This window comes from Lontra canadensis, unplaced genomic scaffold, assembly GCF_010015895.1.
Source record: "Lontra canadensis isolate GAN:19392208 unplaced genomic scaffold, GSC_riverotter_1.0 scaffold1, whole genome shotgun sequence".
In the NCBI taxonomy this organism is placed as follows: domain Eukaryota; kingdom Metazoa; phylum Chordata; class Mammalia; order Carnivora; family Mustelidae; genus Lontra; species Lontra canadensis.
The window spans coordinates 116,213,677-116,236,135 of NW_022630995.1; the positions used below are offsets into that span (position 1 = coordinate 116,213,677).

General features: G+C 42.2%; 1 protein-coding gene across 1 annotated transcript in view; it reads right to left on the reverse strand.

The window, feature by feature from the left end:
• The window catches only part of HERC6 (HECT and RLD domain containing E3 ubiquitin protein ligase family member 6), a 62,125-nt gene that overhangs the window by 32,300 nt on the left and 7,366 nt on the right, over positions 1–22,459 (reverse strand). The window contains exons 4-11 of the mRNA XM_032861876.1: positions 20,472–20,699; positions 19,064–19,161; positions 17,436–17,563; positions 16,501–16,631; positions 15,132–15,199; positions 5,180–5,301; positions 4,572–4,631; positions 1,489–1,582 (exon numbers count right to left, since the gene is read on the reverse strand). Coding sequence (XP_032717767.1) covers positions 1,489–1,582; positions 4,572–4,631; positions 5,180–5,301; positions 15,132–15,199; positions 16,501–16,631; positions 17,436–17,563; positions 19,064–19,161; positions 20,472–20,699 — 929 coding nt within the window. The remainder of the gene's footprint in view (positions 1–1,488; positions 1,583–4,571; positions 4,632–5,179; positions 5,302–15,131; positions 15,200–16,500; positions 16,632–17,435; positions 17,564–19,063; positions 19,162–20,471; positions 20,700–22,459) is intronic.

Consider the following 22,459-nt stretch of genomic DNA (forward strand, 5'->3'; position numbering starts at 1 on the left):
TCAAGTCATGATCCCAGGGTCCTGGGATCAAGGCCCACGTTGGGCTCCCTGATTAGCAGTGAGTCTGTTTCTCCCTCTTCCTCTGCCCTCTGTCTGCTTATGCTCTCTCTCTCAAATAAATAAATTAAAATCTTAAAGAAAAAAAAAAAAGAAGAAGAAGAAGAAGTCCAAATGGGTCTTGCAGGACTAAAATCAAGACATTGACAAGGTTGCATCCCTTCTGGAAGCTCAAAGGGAAAATCTGTTCCCTGGCTAGTGGTTTCTTAGAGGGATAACCCCACTCTTTCATTTCTCTAGTTTCTAGAGACTGTCAGCATTCCTTTGCTATTGACCTTTCTTCATTCTCAAATCCAGAAACACACATCTTCAAATCTCCCTAACTCTGACATTCCTGCTTCCTCTTACAGATACTCCTGTGATTACACTGGGCCCCTGGAGATAATCCAGAATAATCTCCTCATCTCAAGACTGGTAACTTGATGACCTATGCAAATTCCTTTTGCCATTTAAGGCAACACATTCACAGACTTTGAGTATTGAGACATGGACATCTTGGGAGGCCATTATTCAACCACCACATTTCCTATTATATACTCCATGCAACCATTAATCTATTTTTCTATTTCTATGGATTTGCTGTCTCTGAACATTTCATGTAAATGGAATCAAACAATATGTGATTTATGTGTTTGTCTGCTTTCGATTACATAATGTTTTGAGGGTCACCTATGCTATAACATCTCTCTTTTTTATTGCTGAGTAGTATTCCATTGTATTAATTAACCGCATTTTATTTATCCACTTCCTGGTTGATAAATATTTGGGTTGTTTCCACATTTTGACAATCATGAACATGCTGCTATGATCATATACATAGGAGCTTTTGTGTGGACATGTGTTTTCATTTGGGTTGGAAAAGGATCCAGAAGTAGAAGTGCTGGTCATATGGTAAATCTATGTTTAACTTTTTTGAGAAGCTGCCAAATTGTTTTCTAAAGAAATACGCGTCTGCCAGCCACGAATAAGGCTTTTGGGTTCTCTGTATCCTCACCAATACTTGTTATTGTCTTTCTTTATGATGATGATCATCATTGTGGATGTGAAGTGATATCTCATTGTGGTTTTAATTTGCATGTCCCTAACGATTAATTGTACTAAGCATTTTTCTCTATGCTTATCCATAAATATCCATTCAAATCTTTTGATCTTTTTTAAAATTTAGGTAATTTCTCTTCTTACTGAGTTACAAAAATCATTTCTGTATTTTGGATGCAAGTCATTTGCCGAAAATATGACTTATAAATTAAAAAAATAAAAAGTGCCGGCATCTAACACAGTGTCTGGAATATGGTAACCTCATGAACAGCCACCCTTCCCCTATCACACACCATCCCTCTGACTCAGCTCCCAACAAAATTAAACTGCAATCTACTGGTTCCCGTAAAGAAATTCCATTGTTCTATTTCTCAAGTAAATATTGGCCATTACCATGAGAGAAATCCATTCTGTTTTGGTTAACTTCTGGAAGGTATCTCTTGCCTTTTGTAAGTCCACATCAATGGAAATTGTTTCTACAGATCCTCTTTGGATAGAAGAAATTTAAAAACAAAAAACAAAAACAAAAACAAAAACAAAAAACACGCATAAACAAATCGAAAATAGTATTTCTAAACTTCATACATATTTATTGTTTTATTAGTTAGCAGATACAAACTTCTTTCTTACAGCTTGCCTCCTTTCAAAATAATTTACTTGGCACAAAAAGTTTTATAAAATTTATATTCTCCTAAAAGAGAGTAGGTAACAAATTATTATCTCTAAAGTGGCTACAAGTGTGGGGTGCAATAATAGCGAGATTTTATGTGCTGCATCTGAGAACTGACACTATTTACCCTCACACTCAGCCGGTACACTGAGAACTGAAACTACCCAACACCCCGCCTATACCTTGCCTTCTACATCTCCATTACTTAGGATTCCTCTGTTTCATTAGCATGACTTCACTATTCCAAGTGAGCCTAAGCCCAGGCAAGTGGTTTGATTGTGCATTATAGGAACTTCCTGAAAAGACCCATTAACTCCTCAATGGAAAGCATTAATTTATGCCCTAAGATTCTTAGACTCTCTTGCTTCAAAGTCAATGCCTTGCTGTTTCCAACCATCCTGGATCATTGAATCTTTTCCCAGTCCTAATCGAACCCCCATCCCCACCCCTCCATCCCCCAAACTGAAAGGCCTACCCTAAACCAAACTGCCAATTCTTGATAAATGCCCGCCCGGCCTTCCCCTTAGTAATACTATCAAAGCTTTGTCTAGGTGTTGTGTTGGGGATATCTGAAGAGACTGCATCTGTCAAACAACTTGTTTTTATAACATTCTATCAAGAAATACCTTATGGGGGCACCTGGGTGGCTCACTGTGTTAAAGCCTCTGCCTTTGGCTCAGGTCATGATCCCAGGGTCCTGGTATGGAGCCACACATCCGGCTCTCTGCTCAGCAGGGAGCCTGCTTCCTCCTCTCTCTCTGCCTGCCTCTCTGCCTACTTGTGATCTCTCTCTGTCAAATAAATAAATAAAATCTTAAAAAAAAAAAAAGAAAGAAATACCTTATGCTTGATGATTTAATGGATCAATAGTAATACCAGGGCTAAAATATTTATGCAAGCACTCAAAGTATTGTAATTCTCCCTTTAAAATATATTGTCCTTTGCAGTCTTTGACATCTTAAAACCAAACCTTGAGTTTCATCACTCCTGGGAGGATACTTTTCCACTTTACAAAGATGATATTCTTCACTTGGAAAACATTCTATATGCAGTAAGGATTAGCCTGAGGCTAGAGTAGGGAAGAAAGAGGAAACACTGTATGGCAGAGTCCCTGTCCCTTACTTCTCTCCTGGAAGGAAGGGAAGAAGAAGAAGAAAGCATATGGGAGAGGAAAAAGGCAAAGGCAAGCAGTGTCTGATTTCTCTTCTCTCCCTTGACTGCGATGTGTGGGGATGAATCAGGATGCTCTTTAGAACTCTAGAAAGACACTGCCTATGGGCTGCCAGTGGGAAGCCATGGCATTCAGCTTCCCTGGGTTTCTCTGGTCCTGAGGTGCGGTTGTTGGACTCAACAGTTCCTCCAGTCCCCTTAAGGAGTGACTGAGAATGCAGCTGGCTTTAGAACCAATGGGACAACCGGGGTTACACAGAGCCAAAGAATGCCTGCAACACCGGTTAAGTGAGTGCCACCTACTGGCCCTCCCTGGCCAGGAGGAGGCACAAGATGTGTATAACTAACTTCAGAATCTGTGAGGCAGCTTGGGGCCTATTCAACGGGGAGGGATGAGACCTGACCTAGTGGGGGAGGACTGGACTGAGTGATATCTGCTGCGGACAAGCCAGCAGGGCATCAGCCTCCAGAGAAGCCAGAGGGCAGCCTAAGGGCCCCTTCATGCTGCTATCCACCTTCACCCTTAAATACTGTTAAATTAAACATGGAGGCCATTACACTGAGGGGGGCTCTATCACTATGGGGCCTATGTAAGTAACCCAAATCTGAGCCTATAAACACCTCAGTAATGATATCGAAACCTAAGGACAAGCAATCACAAATAGCCCTCCATGCTTTGAGCTATAGCTGATCAATTAATTGCTTTGCTTTGCTTCTGCACCTTCTCTACATATGTCTTTCCTCTAGCCCCTGTTGGTGGAGTGCTCCTAACCATTTCAGTTTGGTGCTGCCCAGTTTGAATCAGTATTTGCTTAAATAAATCTTGAAATGTTTAATATGCCCCAGTTTATCTCTTAACAGTTTCCAGGCACAGTGTTATAAAGCATAAAGGGAAGGAAAGAAATACTTGACCAAATGTTGAGCACTTCACAAGAGAGCTGTTTATAAGGGCGCCTGAGTGGCTCAGTGGGTTAAAGCCTCTGCCTTCAGCTAAGGTCATGATCCCAGGGTCCTGGGATTGAGACCCACATGGGGCTTTCTGCTCAGCAGGGAGCCTGCTTCCTCCTCTCTCTGCCTGCCTCTCTGCCTACTTGTGATGTCTGTCAAATAAATAAAATAAGAAATCTTTAAAAAAAAAAGAGAGAGCTGTTTATAGGACTGGATCAGACACAAAATAGAGAAATTAGATTTTCCTCTGTAGTAGTGAACCTAGTTCAAGATAAAATAAGTGGAATCTATTTTCCCTGTTGCTGGATTTCCCTATTGATCCCACCACAAAAAGAACTGCAGAGTGCTGCCTTGGCCTCTAAGTACTATAGCGACATTAGAATGATACCTCATGGACATGAAGATCCTGAAAAGAACATCATTCCTTTTTGTCAGGTCACAGAGGAGGACAGGGCAGAGAAGGTGAACCATGTGAATTGGGAATTACAACTTGCAGTGGTCTTTACTTTACAAAATGGGAGAATTCTGTCACAACCTTTAGAGTTTTCTATGTTGAACTTTATGTTCGAAGATAACATAATTCACAAGTTAAAATGACTGACTTAAAGCATTTCATTTTAAATATTTCTCAATGTGTTTTTCCTTCCCCAGTGTTTTAAATGAAGGTAAATCTCATGTAAAAATTTACCTTTTCTTTAAAAAACTTGCAGTCAGACAAGCAGGAGATGAAAATATCATCGCAATTTCGCTGTAAAAGTAACACAAGTGTTAAGTCGTACTGTACTATGAAGCATGACTCCTCTTTTGTCCAATTATACAACTGATGACATGAAATCATCAAGGAAAATAACTACTCTCTGACGAGACTTCCAAATTCTGGATATATTTTGTGCTGATAAATCTCACCAAAACCCTTCATAGTTCATTTTACCAAGTCACGGATTTAGATAAAATCCATCCTTTTGGAAATAGAAATTTATAGCGCCCCGGAGTATAAACTGTGAAGATACACAAGAGTCTACTTCAATGAAGGCTTTGTGAGATACATGTTTTTGATTCTCTCCTGCCTCTCTCACGCCTATCAAGGTGCCTGGGAACGGCATGTACTCAATATAGTTAAGTAAATGACGTGAGATCATCAGCAACGTCTGCAGACTTCGAGGTGGTGGAAGAGAATATGGTTAAAATGCACATGCTTTCCCAGCAAAGCCAAACCCTGTCTTATGTTTAGGATAAAATGACCCCATGGCTTTGAAACCAAATACCAGTGATTTATAGGTTATCAGACAGAGCTACCTCTCAGCCACTTTGCGTTCAGGGCTTCTTGCTGCTGATGTTATCCATTTTTCTGTCAGGGACTGGCTAATTTGTCTTATTTCTGGCAGGATTTTCCTGGAAACATCTGTAGAACTGGTATCCTTCATGGAAAAAAAAAAAAAAAGATCAGGAAAACACCCACATGCTGAGGAATAAATAGCACGGCAAGGCTTGTGGTGCAGGCGGTAGGTAGGCCCCCACCCTCTCTGACGTGGTGTGTCGCGGGAAGAGGTGTAGTCAGAAGGATTGGGTTCTCAGACTGGCCGGGCTGTTCCAGTCCTAGCCTTGGCCACTTTGCTTGATCTGAGCCTTAGCTTTATCATTTAAAAATGGAATGACACAAAATAACTGAAAACAGGGACTCAACCCCATACTTATACACCAATATTCACTGCAGCATTATTCGCAAAAGCCAAAAAGGTAGAAACAGCTGGTGTCCAATGACAGCATCAACAGATAAACATGGTGCATAGACACAGGGGAATATTCAGCCATTGTAAGGGCCTACTTAGCCAGAGTGATTCCATCTCGGATTAAACAGCCATTTTGTTGTTTATGCAGTAAAATATGGTTGACCAGTCCCTGATAACAGAGCCAAGAATACAAGGACAAGTCAGGCCCGGTGGAGACATCCAATCAGTAAAGCGCACATACTATCTCCCTAACTACCAAAGAATGTGGGCCCCACATTTTGGGTGCCAATTCTAACCAAGGTGATAGGCTAGTTCAAATAGTTACTATAGGGTGAATTGTAATTCAATTGGGCACCCATGTGTGACCTAGCATGACTATGCAACTTTCTCTGTGTGTTGCAATCTCATTGGCCACCTATGTGTGGCCAGGCTCAACCACACGGTCTTTGCTCTATAAAAGTTGGTCTATGAGGCTGGGAAGGGTTGCTCTCTCTGTAAGAGGCCGCCCCGGTCGGTCGGTTTGATTCTCGATACTGGCACAAAATAAAGCTTTGCTTGACCTTCACTTTGTATCAGTCTCGCTCCTTTGATCACGGACCCTAACACCATAAAAAGAGATTCTGATACATGCTGCAACATGGATGAACTTTGATGACATTATGCTAAATGAAATAAGCCAGATACAAAAGGACAAATAGGGGGCACCTGGGTGGCTCAGTGGGTTAAAGCCTCTGCCTTCAGCTCAGGTCATGATCTCAGGGTCCTGGGATCGAGCCCCGCATCGGGCTCTCTGCTCAGCAGGGAGCCTGCTTCCCCCTCTATCTCTTTCTGCCTGCCTCTCTGCCTACTTGTGATCTCTGTCAAATAAATAAATAAAATCTTAAAAAAAAAAAAAAAGGACAAATAGTGTATGATGCCACTTATATGAAATTGGCAACTTCATATAGAAAGTAGATTAGCGATTACCCAGGGCTTGGGGCAGTTGTGGGGAGTGGTGGTCATAAATAGTGACTTATTATTTAATGGTTACAGAGTTTCTGTTTGGGGTGATAAAAAAAAAAGTTTTGGAAAAAAAAAGTTTTGGAGATGGATAGTGGAGATGGCTGCACAATATTATGAATGCAATTAATGCCACGAAATTGTATGTGTGTATATACATATATATATATCATAAAATTTTCTATTTTAGCTATTCTTAAGTATACAATATATTTTATTAAGTATACTATATATATTTTATTGTGGTTAAAAGTATCTATATAGATTAACCATAATTTTTAAAAAATGAGATAATAATACCTACCTCTCTGGGCTCCTGTTAAGATTAAATGATATTAGGTATACAAAGCCTTTGGATTATAGTTGGTATTCATTTTTTTTAAAGATTTTATTTATTTGAGAGAGAGAGTGGGCATGAGCGGAGGTCGGGGGGTGAAGGGGTAGGGGAAGGGGGTGAAGTAGAGGGAAAGGGAGAAGCAGACTCCCCACTGAGCAGGGACTCCAGGATCATGACCTCAGCCAAAGGCAGACAATCAACTGAGCCACTGAGGTGCCCCTATAGTTGGTATTCAGTAAACACTGGTTTCTTTCTCCCCTCTAATCACCCATAGATTTTTACTTTTAAATCAGTGGTTTTCAAACTTTGGCATGCAACAGAATTACCTGGTGATTTTGCTAAAGCATAGACTGCTGAGTCCAACCCCACAGTTTCTCATTTAGGGGTGGAGCTCAAGAATTTGCATCTAGGGGCGCCTGGGTGGCTCAGTCGGTTAAGTGGCTGCCTTCAGCTCAGGTCATGATCTCAGGATCCTAGGATCGAGCCCCATGTTGGGCTCCCTGCTTGGCAGGAGCCTGTATCTTCCTTTCCCTCTGCCTGCTGCTCCCCCTGCTTATGCTTTCTCTGTCAAATAAATTAATTAATTAATCTTAAAAAACAAAAGAATTTACATCTAGCAAATTCCCACGTGATGCTGCTGCTCTGGTGTAGGGCCCACACTTTGAGAACCATGGTTCTATACAATACTTGAATGGAAATGGCTTGGTGAGAGGTATCCGAAATCACTATATGGAAAGAAAAACCTGTGTTTTAATATAGTCTTCCAAAGGTATTAGTGCTCTGCTCCATGTTATACCTCTGCCTCCAATGAACTTGTAATAAATCAGGAAATTTTTTTTTTTAAGTAATTTCTATCTATGCCCAGCGTGGGGCTTGAACTCAAGATCTTGAGATCAAGAGTCACATACTCTACAAACTGAGCTAGCCAGACATTCCATGAGTCATAAAACTCTCCACCGTTTTTATTTAATGCTAAAATAAAAACTTCCGGAAAAAGATGTGTAACCGTGACTTCTGAAGTTCCCTTCAGCTTCCTGATCTGAGCCCTCGTGTTCCCTCTAGCTCAATCACAAGAAAGCTTTTTATTCTCCCCACATGGCTGGAAACTTAGGACAATGAGGTGCTCCCTATTGGCATTATACACCATTTCTTTTACTCTTCAAAATCCCAGCTTCTCTGAAGTAATCATCTCCCAATGTCCTTGTCACTACCCTTCAACACTGAAAATTTTAGTACCTTGCTGTCTCCCTTGTCACTGCCATGCTTGTTGTCATTCTTCCTGTAATTCTTGGCAACTACAGAACTAATAAACATGATTTATTTCCCACCAGATCGCTCAAGTCTTGATCTCATCTCCATACTTCTCCTCTGCTCTGCCTCAACTATCCGTGTCCTGGACCAGGGTTTCAAGATGTATGTTATTGACATTTTGGGTCAGATAATTATTTTTTGTGGGGGTCTTGTGCATTGTAGGATGTTTAGCAGCTACAGTGGCCTCTGCCCATCAGATGCTGGTGGCAGCCACCCCAACACACCTGCCCTTTTCCAGTTACTTCAACCTAAAACATCTCCAGGAGTTGCCCAATGTTTCCCAGGCAAAACCATTCCTAGTTGAAAACCACTACCCTAGATCTAGGTAATACCCCATGCTTTATAATCATTATTAACTGTTTCACCTTCTAAAATTTCTATTAGAAACATTCTCAGGGGTGCTTGGGTGGTCTTCTGCTCAGGCCATGATCTCAGGGTCCTGGGATCGAGCCCGGCATTGGCGGGTTTGGGGGTGTGCGGGGGGGGGGGTCCCTGCTCAGCAGGGAGTCCGCTTTGCCCTCTCCCACCCCCACTCATACTCTTTCTCACCTCCCCCCCACCAAATAAATAAATAAAATCTTTAAAAAAAGGAAAAGAAACATTCTTTTCTTTGGTTAGGAGACACCTTTTCTGATTCCCTTAAAGTAAAACTCCCAATCTAACATTCTTTAGTGCTGGAATGAATTAAGACTTTTGGGGGCTGTTGGAACAGAATGAATGTATTTTGCATGCAAGAAGGACATGAATATTTTGGGGGGGAGAATGTTATGGACTGAATGTGTTCCCCCCCATATGTTGAAATTCTAATCCCCAGTGTGACGGTATAAAGAGGTGGGGCCTTCGGGAGGTGACTAGGTCTCATGAATGGGATTAGTGCCCTTATAAGAGACCCCAGAGAGCTCTCTTGCCCCTTCTGCCATGTGAAGACACAGCAAGAAGACAGCCATCCGTAAGTAAGGAAGCATGTCCTGACCAAACACTGACTATGCTGGCCTCTCCATCCTGGACTTCCCAGCACTGTGAGAAATACATCTCTGCTGTTCAGAAGCCTCCTAGTCCATAGTGTTTTGTTAGCAGGCAGAGCAGACTAAGACACTTACTTTAGAGCAGAACCCACTCCAACATTCTTCAAGGCCATTAGGACCGCCAATCCAGTGACCCTATTGTTTGTTCATTACTCATCACCTCCTCATTCTTACCCAGCTTAGAGTCCATGGTCAGCACTGTAATAAGTCCCTTGCAAATACTTCCTACTCTTTCACTGTCCTATTGAACTTACCTAACAAAATTCCATCTGTGGTTAAAAACAAGTCTGGAATACTCCAAATTTGAACCCAAGCAAAACTGAATCCAATCCATTCACTGGAGAGATTCACCCAACGGTGCTGACTGATTTGACTTGCAGTCCTACTATCATAAATGGGCACCCAACACTATTTAGTAATTTCCCACATTTGCTTCTCACTCTCTTGAGACAACTACTGTACACCTTCCTTTTATTCCCAAACCTGTTAACACTCCTCCTGTCTCACTCACTCCCAGATGAGGGCCTTACCCTCTTTGTCACTGTGAAAACCGAAGCCATCAGGCACCTTTCCACCATCACTCACCCTCATTTCCACAGTTCCTTATTAGAGCAAAATAAATATTTCCGCTCAAGCCCCTACATTCTACACAGATGCGATCCCGCCTCAGCTTCCATGCTCAGTGCGGAGTCCGCTTGAGATTCTCTCTCTCCCTCTCCTCCTCTCCTCTCCTTTTGTGGGACATGCTTCTGCAAATATTCATTCTTTCTCATGTACCATCATTTTCTCCCCCTGAACAGGATCATTCTCAAAAATCATCTCATTTTACTTGACCTCTCAGCAGTATGTGACAGGATTAGCCACTTCCTCCTTCTGGAAATACATTCTTCTCTTATCTTGATGAGCCTCCCTCTTTTCCCCTACCTCGGAAACTGGCCCTTCTCAATTTCTCTTCCGGCATCTCTTCACTGCTGGGCTTCTAAATGGAGAAGTCTTTCAGGACTGGATTCTGTCCCCCTTCTCTGCTTATTTTTAACTCTCTTTCTCAAGGTGACCTTTCATCCAGACCCTGGCTTTAAATATTGTCTGTACTTGGATGACTACCATGTCTATGTTCCAGTGCTGACATCCTCCCTGAGCTCCAGATTTGGACATGCCACTAAGGCTCCAGATCCCCTCCCCAAGGACTACTTACACTGATCCCATCTCACCTACTTGCCTCCATCTCAATACAACTCTTCACCCTTTCCTACTATGTTCTGCCCTTCTGGCCCTCTCTCAGTCCCTCACACATGCTAAACTTATCCTTGCCACAGGGCCTCTCTATGTGTGCTTACCTGAACACTCTTTTTTTTTTTTTAAAGATTTGCTTATTTATTTTAGAGAGAGAGTATGAGCAGGGGAAGGGCGGAGGGAGAGAGAGGAGAGAAGCAGACTCCCCACTGAGTGTAGAGCTTGTGGAAGGGCTCGATCTCACAACCCTGAGATCATGACCTGAACCAAAAGCAACAGTCATATGCTCAAACAACTGAGCCACCTAGGCGCCCCTGGAACATTCTTTCTTTGGATCTAAGCACAGCTGAGGTCTCTGATACCTCACTTCCCAGCCTCTGAGATGTCTTCCCTGACTGACATTTTTCTTTTTTTTTTTTTTTAAAGATTTTATTTATTTATTTGACAGGCCGAGATCACAAGTAGGCAGAGAGGCAGGCAGAGAGAGAGAGAGGAGAAAGCAGGATCCCGCAGAGCAGAGAGCCTGATGTGGGGCTCGATCCCAGGACCCTGGGATCATGACCTGAGCCGAAGGCAGAGGATTTAACCTACTGAGCCACCCAGGCGCCCTCTTTTCTTTTTTTTAAAAACATATTCATTTATCTTAGAGAAGGAGAGTGCATGTGAGTGGGGCGAGAGACAGAGGGAGAGAATCTTCAAGTGGATTCCATGCTGAGAGGGGAGCCCAACATGGGGTTTGATCCCATGACCCACAAGATCATGACCTGAGCCAAAACCACGAGTCAGATGCTTAACCGACTGAACTACTCGGGTGCCCCTTGACTGACATTTCTAAAGAAGTCCACTCCATCAGTCTCCCATGGCTCACTTTGTTTGCTTCAGAAAACTGATTGCTCTTTAATACAATCTTGTTATTTTGCATTTACATATTTATCACCTGTCCTGTAGAATCCAAAGGCCAAGAATGAGACCAGCCTTTTCTGTACTACTCATTTTTATCCCCAGCACCAAGAGTAGAGCCTGAGACACAGGAGGCAACTGCCGACTAGACAGCTGTGACAGAGCAACCAAGTACAATCTCCTCATTCTCCCCAGCAGCACAGAAACCTTTGCCTCTGATCACTTTCTGTCCCAGAGAATATGGCAAGAGTCTATATGGATGTCAAGTTTAAAACATTCCTGAAAATAGAAAAAAGTATAAATTCGGGGCACCTGGGTGGCTCAGTCAGTTCAGCATCTGACTCCTGATTTCGGCTCAGGGCATGACCTCAGAGTCGTGAGATGGAGCCCCGCCTCAGCTTCCATGCTCAGTGCGGAGCCTGCTTGAGATTCTCTCTCTCCCTCTCCTTCTGCCCCACTCCCCAACTCATGTGCACTCTATCTCTCTAAGAAAGGAAAGAAGGAAGGAAGGGAGGGAGGGAGAGAGGGAGAGGAAGAGAGGGAGGGAAGGAGGGAAGGGGAGGAAGAAAATTACAAATTAGGAAGTTAACTATGTACTGGCAGACCTCAGAGATATTGAGGGTCTGGTTCCAAACCACCACAATAAAGCGAGTATTGCAATAAAGTAAGTCAAATGAATTTTGTGGTTTCCTGGTGCATATAAAATCATATTTACACAATACCATAGTCTATCAAGTGTGCAATAGCATCATCTGTAAACAATGTGTGTATCTTGATTCTAAAAATACTTTATTGCTAAAAACTGCTAGTCTAAGCTCTCAGTGAGTCTGAGAGCCTGAGTGTTTCAGCTGATGACAGTTGTAATCTTGTCTTGAGGATGCTGGTCAGGGTTAAGGTTGCTGAAGGCTGGGGTGGCTGTGGCAATTTCTTAAAATAAGACAACATTAAAATTTGCCACATCAATGGGCACTTCCTTTCACAATCTCTCTGTACCATGCAATGCTGTTCAAAAGTATTTTACCCACAGCTGAACTTCTTTCGAAACTGGAGTCAGTGCTCTCCAACTCTGCTGCTGCTCTGTAAACAAAGTTCATACAATATTCTAGGTCCTTTATTGTCATTTCAACAGTCTTCATAGCACCTTCACAGGTAGATTCCATCTCAGGAAGGTACTTTCTTTGTTCACCCATAAGAAGCAACTCCTTATCCATTCAAGTTTTATCATGAGATTGCAGCAATCCAGTCACACCTTCAGGATCCACTTCTCATTCTAGTTCTCTTAAAATTTCTGCCACATCTGCAGTTATTTCCCCCATGGAGGTCTTGAACTCCTCAAAATCGTCTATGAGGGCTGGAACCCACTTTTCCAATCTCCTGTTCACATTGACACTTTAACCTCTTCCCATGGGTCACAGATGTTCTTAATGGCATCTAGAATGGTGAATCCTTCCCAGAAGGTTTTCAACTGACTTAGCCCAGAGCCGTTAGAGGAATGATTATTTATGGCAGCTATAGCCTTAGGAAATGTATTTCTTAAATACTAAAACTTGCAAGTCAAAATGACTCCTTGATCAATGGGCTGCAGAGTGGACATTGCATTAACAGGCATGAAAGCAACACTCATCTCCTTATACATCTCCATCAGAGCTCTTGGGTGACCAGCTGCATGGTCAAAGAACAATAACATTTTGAATGGAAACTTTTTTTTAAGCAGATCTCAGCAGGGGGCTTAAAATATTCTGTAAACCATGTTATAAACAGGTCCTGTCATCCAGGTTTCTTTTTACATTTACAGAGCACAAGCAGAGCAGATTTAGCATAATTCTTAAGGATCCTAGGATTTTCAGGATGGTAAGTGGACACTGGCTTCAGCGTAAAGTCCTCAGCTGCTTTAGCCCCTAACAAGATAGTCAGACTGTCTATTGAAACACTGAAGCCACACACAGACTTCTTGCTAGCTATGAAAGTCCTAGATGGCATCTTTCAATAGAAGGCTGTTTCATCTACATTAAAAAGTTCTTGTTTAGGGGGCTCCTGGGTGGCTCAGTGGGTTAAAGCCTCTGCCTTCGGCTCAGGTCATGATCCCAGGGTCCTGGGATCGAGCCCTGCCTGCATCGGGCTCTCTGCTTGGCAGGGAGCCTGCTTCCACCTCTCTCTCTATCTGCCTGCCTCTCTGCCTGCTTGCGATCTCTGCCTGTTGAATAAATGAATAAAATCTTAAAAAAAAAAAAGTTCTTGTTTAGGGTAGCCACCTTCATTAATAATTTTAGCTACATTTTTTTGTTGTTTTTAAGACTTTATTTAGTAGGTCACCTGGGTGGCTCAGTTGTTAAAGCGTCTGCCTTTGGCTCAGGTCATGATCCCAGAGTCCTGGGATTGAGCCCCGCATTGGGCTCCCTGCTCAACGGGAAGCCTGCTTCTCCCTCTCCCACTCCCCCTGCTTGTGTTCTCCCTCTCGCTGTATCTCTCTCAGTCAAATAAAATAAATAAAATCTTTAAAAAAATTATTTCTGAGATTTTTATTTATGAGAGAGACAGAGAGAAAGGGAGAGAGAAAGGGAGGGCATGCGAGTGGGGGAAGGGGCAAAGGGAGAGAGAGAATCTCAAGCAGACTCAGAGCTGAGCTCAATCTCACAAGCCTGAGATCATGACCAGGGCTGAAATCAAGAGTTGGATGTGTACCTGACTGAGCCACCCAGGTGCCCCCATCTTAGCTAGACCCTGTGGATAACGTGCTGCAGCTTCTCCATCAGCACTTGCTGCCTTACCTTGCACTTTGATATTACAGAGATGGCTTCCTTCCTTAACCTCATGAACCAACCTCTGCTAGCTTCCAACTTCTCCTCTGCAGCTTCGTTACCTCTCTCAGACATCACTGAATTTTATTTTAAAGATTTTATTTATTTATTTGACAGAGAGAGATAGAGCACACAAGCAGGGGCAGCTGCAGGCAGAAGGAAAGGGAGGAGCAAGCTCCCCACTGAGCAGGGAGCTCAACGTGGGGCCCAATCCCAGGACCCCGGGATCATGATCTGAGCCAAAGACAGATGCTCAACTGGCTGAGCCGTCCAGGTGCCCCTTCATAGAACTAAAGAGAATTAGGGTCTTGCCTGGATCAGACTTTGGTTTTAAGGGAATATTTGATCTTCTATCCAGATCACTAAAACTTTCTCCATATCATCAATAAGGCTGTTTTGCTTTCTCATCATTTGTGTGCTCTTTAAAAAAAAAGAAATCTAGATGGAAATAAATGATTTTTATTTGTTTTTGTTTTTTGTTTTTAAGAATTTTTTTTAAACATTGCATTTATTTATTTGACAGACAGAGATTACAAGTAAGCAGAGAGGCAGGCAGAGAGAGGGGGAAGCAGGATCCCTGCTGAGCAGAGAGCCCAACACAGGGCTCGATCCCAGATCATGACCTGAGCCGAAGGCAGAGGCCTAACACACTGAGCCACCCAGGTGCCCCTTTAAGAATATTTTTAAAAGGGGTGCCTGGGTGGCTCAGTTGGTTAAGCATCTGCTTTCGGCTCAAGTCAAGATCCCAGGGCCCTGGGATCAAGTGATGCATGGGGCTCCTTGCTCAACAGGGAGCCTGCCTCTCTCTGCCTGCTGCCCCCTGGCTTGTGCACCCCCTACCCCACCTCTGTAAAACAAATAAGTAAAAATCTTAAAAAATATATTTTAAAAAGAAACAGAAAGTATGATAAATACCTGACAAGTTGTCACAAAATTGGCATGTGTTCCAGCAAAAATATGTTTGACTTCAAAATCCACAAGGTCTAAAAGAAAATGCAGATCCATGTTCATTGTTTTTAGAAGTAGAAAAATAAATCTTTTGTTACAATCTTAAAACTGCTCTAAAAAAAGTCTTAAATTTTTTTTTATTAACATACAATGTATTATTTGTTTCAGGACTACAGGTCTATATGAATCATCAGTCTTACACAATTCACAGCACTCACCATGACACATACCCTCCCCAATGTCCATCACCCAGCCACCCCATCCCTCCCACCCCCGCCCCTCCAGCAACCCTCAGTTTGTTTCCTGAGACCAAGAGTCTCTTAAGGTTTGTCTCCTTCTCTGGTTTCGTCTTGTTTCATTTTTCCTTCCCTTCCCCTATGATCCTCTGTCTTGTTTCTCACATTCCTCAAATCAGGGAGATCATATGATAACTGTCCCTCTCTGTTGACTTATTTTGCTTAGCATAATACCCTCTAGCTCCATTCATGTCATTGCAAATGGCAAGATTTCATTTCTAAAAAAATACTCTTAAAAAAAAAAAAACAATATATCAGGGTGCCTGGGTGGCTCAGTCAGTTAGGCATCTGACTCTTAATTTTAGCTCAGGTCATGTTCTCAGGGTCATGGGACTGAGCCCCACATTGGGCTCTGTGCTTAGCATGGGGTCTGCTTGTCCCTCTCCCTCTGCTTCCTCCCCAATCCCGGCCCCGTGCTCTTGTGCATGCTCTCTCTCTCTCTAAAATAAATAAAATCCTTAAAACAAAATCTGATATATTACTCATCTAAATTTACTTATTTATTGACAATTTATATTCTTCTAGATGAATTTGGACTACAAGCACCATAAAAAGATTAATTTTGATCAGGTTCTATGTTGTATATTCTTAAAATTTAATTTTTCAGGCACTTGCATAATGAAATCAGGGTGATGTGCTTTAGATGGTGGATTTTTTGTTTGTTTGTTTGTATTTGATTTGATTTTAAGCAATCTCTACACCCAGCATGGGGCTCAAACTCACAACCCTGAGATGAAGAGTCACATGCTCTACCCACTGAGCCAGCCAGGTATACCTAGAAGAGGTTCGATTAAATATATAAAAGTGTTTCTGATAATCCATCGACTTGGGATCTTTTTGTATTACCCTGATCTTTAGAAAAAAGTTACTAAATACTCCAGGAATCACTGCATAAGAAAAGATGCATATTGTACGGATTAAAAATAACAGTACAAAAAGAACCACAGATCTATGTACTTCTGTGAAAAGAATATAAATAATTTTTCTCCTCCAGTGGTATCAATTAAAACAAAATCATAAATTAGTAGGACCACTCGTACCATCAGCAGAAACCAGGCAGGTAAAGTTTTCTGTCGGAGCCTCCGGATGAGTTGGGCTGCTTTTGCAACATGGTCCACGACCGAAAGACACTACCTTTCCAGTGGTATAGACATATGCAAGAGTATGGTAACTGCAAGAGACAGAATATAATGAAGACCAAGGGACTCACACTTTTTGAGAAAGATGATGTCTCCTAACACAAAGTAACAGATTTATCTTACACTGAGTACCCAGATAACCTTATCATAATGTCAAGGTGAGAGGGTATCAAATGATGTGACTAAACAAATGGTAGGTGAATATTAACTTATTACTAACCTTAAAGATAGAATATTATTGGTGGGTCTTTACTATAGCTTCTACCATTTCTGTTTTTTTGTTTCTTATTTGTCAGAGTGAGAGAGAGCACAAGTCCCTGCTGAGTCAGGGAGCCCGATATGGGACTCAATATATCCCAGGACAATATATCCGAGGCTCAGTAGATCGCAGGACACTGGGATCATGACCTGAGCCGAAGGCAGATGGTTAACAACTGAGCCACCCAGGAGCCCCACCACTATTTTTACTTTTAACTTTCCTCCCAACCCCCAGCACCTAGTAAGGTGGTCTATACACAGAAGACTTCGAATAAATTCTTATTAAACAAATGAAATTCCTAGAATAAATTAGACAAAAATAGAAAACTCAAACTGTATTTGAAAGAAGTAAATTTGCAGAAAGGAAAATGATCTATAAAAAGAGTAGTCACATATTTTGGGTTTTAAGGTCTGATAACATGGCTGAGGAGTCATTTTTTTTGGATGAGTAGCAAAGCTTACTGAACCATAGAGGGAGGGGACTGGAGAGGGGTACCCTGAGGAATCATTTCTAAGTAACAAAATGTAACACTTTCTACTCACACTAAAAACAAACAAACAAAAAACTAGTCCATTACCTTCCACAATCTATCTGTGAAACTAGGCCATCAATTCCTTCCACGAGCTGTGGCCCTTTCTTCTCAGCAGTAGGGCTATATCCCAGCTGTCCATAGCTATTGCCTCCAAATGTGAACACTTTCCCAGTCTGTTTGAAAAAGAAGGAATCAGACTAATTTCAGATTTTATTTATTTATTTTTTAAAGATATTATTTATTTATTTGACAGACAGAGATCACAAGTAGGCAGAGAGGCAGGCAGAGGGAGAGGAGGAAGCAGGTTCCCCACTGAGCAGAGAGCCCGATGCCGGACTCGATCCCAGGGCTCCGGGATCATGACCTGAGCCGAAGGCAGAGGCTTTAACCCACTGGGCCAACCAGGCACCCCTAATTTCAGATTTTAAAAAGTAACTAAAAACTTGAAGATTAAGTATTATCAAAGAATTGTATGAGAGCACTATGTGAAATATAAGCTCTATAATAAAGGGGAAGGATCTTATATTTATTATTTCTAATAGTAAATATAAGTTGCTCCAGCTTTGGGGCCAGAGGTTTCAGAGGTAGAGGTCAGTGCTTCATTTAGTTTTTATTTTTATTTATTTATTTTTTTAAAAAAGGTTTTATTTATTTATTTGACAGACAGAGAGGGAGCACAAGCAGAGAGAGCAGCAAAGGGAGAAGCAGACTACCCGGTGAGCAGGGAGCCCGATGCGGGTCTCCATCCCAGGACCCTGGGATCATGACATGAGCTGAAGTCAGTCGCTGAACAACTGAGGCACCCAGCTGCCCCTATTCATTTAGTTTTTAAATAAACATTTCAACCACACAAATAGTTTTCTATTTGTCTATTCCTTGTGGCTATAGGGAGAATCCATCCCATTGGAATATACTATTTGGCCAGTACAAGAAGAGGAGGCAAACATTTACAAAGCAGACTGGTAATTGTGCCAAGCAAGAAATGGAACAAAGTAGGTTCTAGTCTATAATCTGGGTTCTTGAAAGCTGTAAAAATTAGTTTGTTGCCTGTGCAATAATTCCATCTATAGAACTATATTATGAATGAACAACTGCTAAAAGGATTAGCTCCTATATTAATCATTTAAAAATTTTTTAAGATTTTATTTTATTTTATTTATTTATTTTTTTATTTGACAGACAGAGATCACAGGCAGAGAGGCAGGCAGAGAGAGAGGGGGAAGCAGGCTCCCTACTGAGCAGAGAGCCTGATGCAGGGCTCGATCCCAGGACCCTGGGATCATGACCTGAGCCAAAGGCAGAGGCTTTAACCCACTGAGCCACCCAGGCACCCCTAAGATTTTATTGTTAAGCATTTTCTACACCCAATGTGGGGATCGAATTTATAGCCCCAAGATCAAGAGTTGCATGCTCTACCAATTGAACCACTCAGGCACCCCATTAATCTAATTTAGTGGGTATCTAAAAATATTTTCTAAAGCTGAAATTAGCTTCTGCTATACGATCTTGAAAATGTCATGGTTTACATTTGATTAATTTTACCTTTTTAGGTATTTGTGCATTGAATGGTTACGTTGAGATATTGATACACAGATTGCTTTCAATAACAGGACATGTACCTTGGGGTAACATTGTCAGGAATTTAAAAAAAATAGCAAAACATTTTAGATTACCTGGGTAAGCACAGCAGTGTGCTCATAACCACAGCTGATGTAAACCACACTTAGATTCTTCAGCGCAGCAACTAAACAAGGCTTGGAGCTTTGCACCACTGAAAGAAAGCAGAATCTCTAGAGGCTAAGACTCAGATTTCATAAGCTGTCACATCTATTAATATTTTCATCATCTTATAATTCATTAACATAATCTTTTAAATGAGCACTCATGAGTATTATAGAACAGAGAGAAGGCCCTGCCTTGGAAAAGAAAGAAAAACACCCCTTTAGCATCTATTTCTGAAAACGATGTAATCTTCTGGAACGCCTTAGCCTGTTCTCCTAGAAAGCTAAGTTTTAAGACCTTTATTCCCAAGAATAGTGCCATTATGTTATATTTGTTTCTGTCACCTAGTAGGTGTTCTGCAAATTGCAATAATAATTAAGAAAAGAAGAGGACTTACTTCATGTTGACAGAGTCAAACGAAATGAGATTAAGTCCTGGCTGAGTATATATTAACTGAATATAAAGAACTGAACAGAGGGACAGGATTCGTGGGGAAGACTTCGCAGTGAGTTTGTTTAAGGGCTGTTGGTTGTTTGTCCTGCCAGCATCTTCTAATCCAGTGGTTCACAAGCTTGACTGCACATTGGCATAACTTGCAGACTCTTTAATAATGACCAATGCCTGACTTCCATCCCCAGACCTTCTGATTTACTTGGTATGGCATCTAACTTGGGTGCTGGGATTTTTTAAATGCTCTTACGGTAGACAAAATAAGGGTCTTCAAAGATATCCGTGTCCTTTCCCAGAGGCTGTGGCTATGTTAGGTTACACGACAAAGAGGAGTTAATGAAGATGGAATTAAAGTTGTAATCTATTGACCTTAAAATAAGGAGGTTAGCCTGGATTATCTGAGTGGGCCCAATGTAATCACCAGGGTCCTTTATCTGAGGAAGAGGGAATGCAGAAAAATCACCGTGAGAGTAATGTGACCCGAGGAAGATTTCACCAGCCATTGCTGGCTTTGAAAAAGAGGGGCTATGAGTCAAGGAATGGAGGTGGATGCTAGAAGGGGGAAAAGATGAGAAAATGGTGCAACACCCATACACATCCCCTACCCTGCTGTCCCGAAGCCTCCAGAAAGGAACTCAGCCCTGCTGACACCTTGATTTTAGCCCTGTGAGACCCGAATCAAACTTCTGACCACCAGAACTGTAAGATAATACATTTGTGTTGTTTGAAACCACAAGTTTGTGGTAATACATTACAGTGGCCATCAAAAATCAAGATGGCTCCCCAGGGGATTCTCATGTATCACAAAGTTTGGGAATCACTGCTCTAATCCTCGAGAGTCCCCTTTGTGGAGCTGGTCCTACAACTGGAAAGAAAGACTGATTTACCACAGGAAGACTATCTCGTTACCTGGGCCGTCGTTCTTGTGCAGGGCCAGCTGCCCTTCACTGTTGCTTCCCCAGCCAAACGAAGCCCCTGAGAGAGACAGGGCGAAGCTGTGCGCCCCACCTGCAGCCACCTGAGTGAGGGGGATGCCTTCCAGGGACTGCACCCTCTGCGGGCTGGCTTGGGATGGGCACTCCTTCTCCAGGCCCAGCTGTCCGTGGCTATTACTTCCCCAGGAAAACAGCCGGCCACCTACAAAGAGAAAGCAGAGAAATTGAGAACTGCCAACACACTGGAATACCAAATTCAAGTAGAAACTGCCACCCTCATTCTACAAGTCTTTAATAACTACAACAGGGATAAAGGAGGTTAGAGTATTCTCACTAAGAGCAAGGAGGATGGTCAAGAACACCTCCAAAAGCCCCTTCCAACAACATCCACTCCTCTTCTCCCTTGAGTTGAGAACAACTCTGTTCCTTCAGCTGCTCAGACCAGAAATCTTGAAATCATCCTCGACTCCCTTCTTTCTTTTACACCCTTCCCCGTAGCAAATCCTAAAGTCTCTACCTTTAAAATGTGTTGAAACTGACCACTTCTCACCTCTCCACTGTTAACTACCTTAGCCACCAAGCCACCGTTACATTTCTCCTGGAAGTTTACAACAGCCCCTCACTAAGCTCCCCGTGCCCATATTTGTCTGTTTTCCAATGCAGCGAGAGTGCTCTTTAAAAAAAAAAAAAAAAAAAAAAAAAAAAAAAAAAAAGTCAGATAGAACCCTTTAGGAATTTGCTATCTTGCTCATTAAAAGGCTAATTCTCACCACAGCTCACAAGCCCCTGGTCACCAGTGTTCCCTAGGACACATCTCAGACCTTTATCTCTCCCTTGCGCAGACCTTTCCAGAGACCCTGCTATTGCTGAACTTACTGCTGAGTCTGTTGCTACCTCATTGCCTTTGCATCTAGATCATACCTCTGGATCATGGCCTTAGCATTATGTCTTCCTCCGTCCCTTCTTTTGGTCTCTGGTCATGGTGTAAGTGATAGTCTCCCTAACATCATTTATAAAAGAGAAAGATTTCTTCCCTCCACTCCAGTACTTTCTCCCATTCCCTTTCCTGGCCTCACTTTCCTTCCTACCCTTATCGCTGTTATATGACATAATTATTTGTCTATATGTGTAAGGTTCACTTCCCCTACACACCGTCCAGAATATAAGCTCCATGAAAGCAGAGTCTTAGATATGTTCACAGCTATATCCTCTTTGCTGGAGACATAGGCACTTAAAAAATACTTGCGGAATGACTCTATGGAAGGAAATGACCATCAATATTTTATGTTGAATTTGACCAAAGGTGGTTAACTTACATGAGGTAAAAAAAAATCAAGATCTTCTAATGCTTCATTGTTTCCCCTGAAAAATGCTAATAAAGCTCAGATTTTTATGTTATTATATCTAATTTTTCTTTTTTAACTCTTCTAAAGTTATTTCTACCACTGAAAAGCATTTCTGGGGCACTTGGTGGCTCAGAGGGTTAAGCGTCTGCCTTTGGCTCAGGTCATGATCCCAGGGTCTTGGGATCCCAAGCCCCGTGTCAGGCCCTGTGTCGGGCCCCGTGTCAGGCCCCGTGTCAGGCCCCGTGTCAGGCCCCCTGCTCAGCGGGGAGCCTGCTTCTCCCTCTCCCACTGCTCCCTTGCTTGTGCTCTCTCACCCTCTCTGTCAATAAAATCAAATCTTAAAAAAGAAAGAAAGAAAGAAAGAAAGAAAGAAAGAAAGAAAGAAAGAAAGAAAGAATTTCTGAGGCCCCACTGCACAATGTCAAACTCATATGAAGGTCTATGAGAACTCACAGTTCACCACAGCAAATGTACTGGGTACGTGGGTTCCACACAACCCTCAGTCCAGACCAGTATAAAGGCAAATCAATACCCTGGGGAAACACTTCAAGGTGTTTCAATAATGAAGAAGAAGGAAAGGAAGGAAGGAAGACAGACTAATCCTTCTTGTACCCCT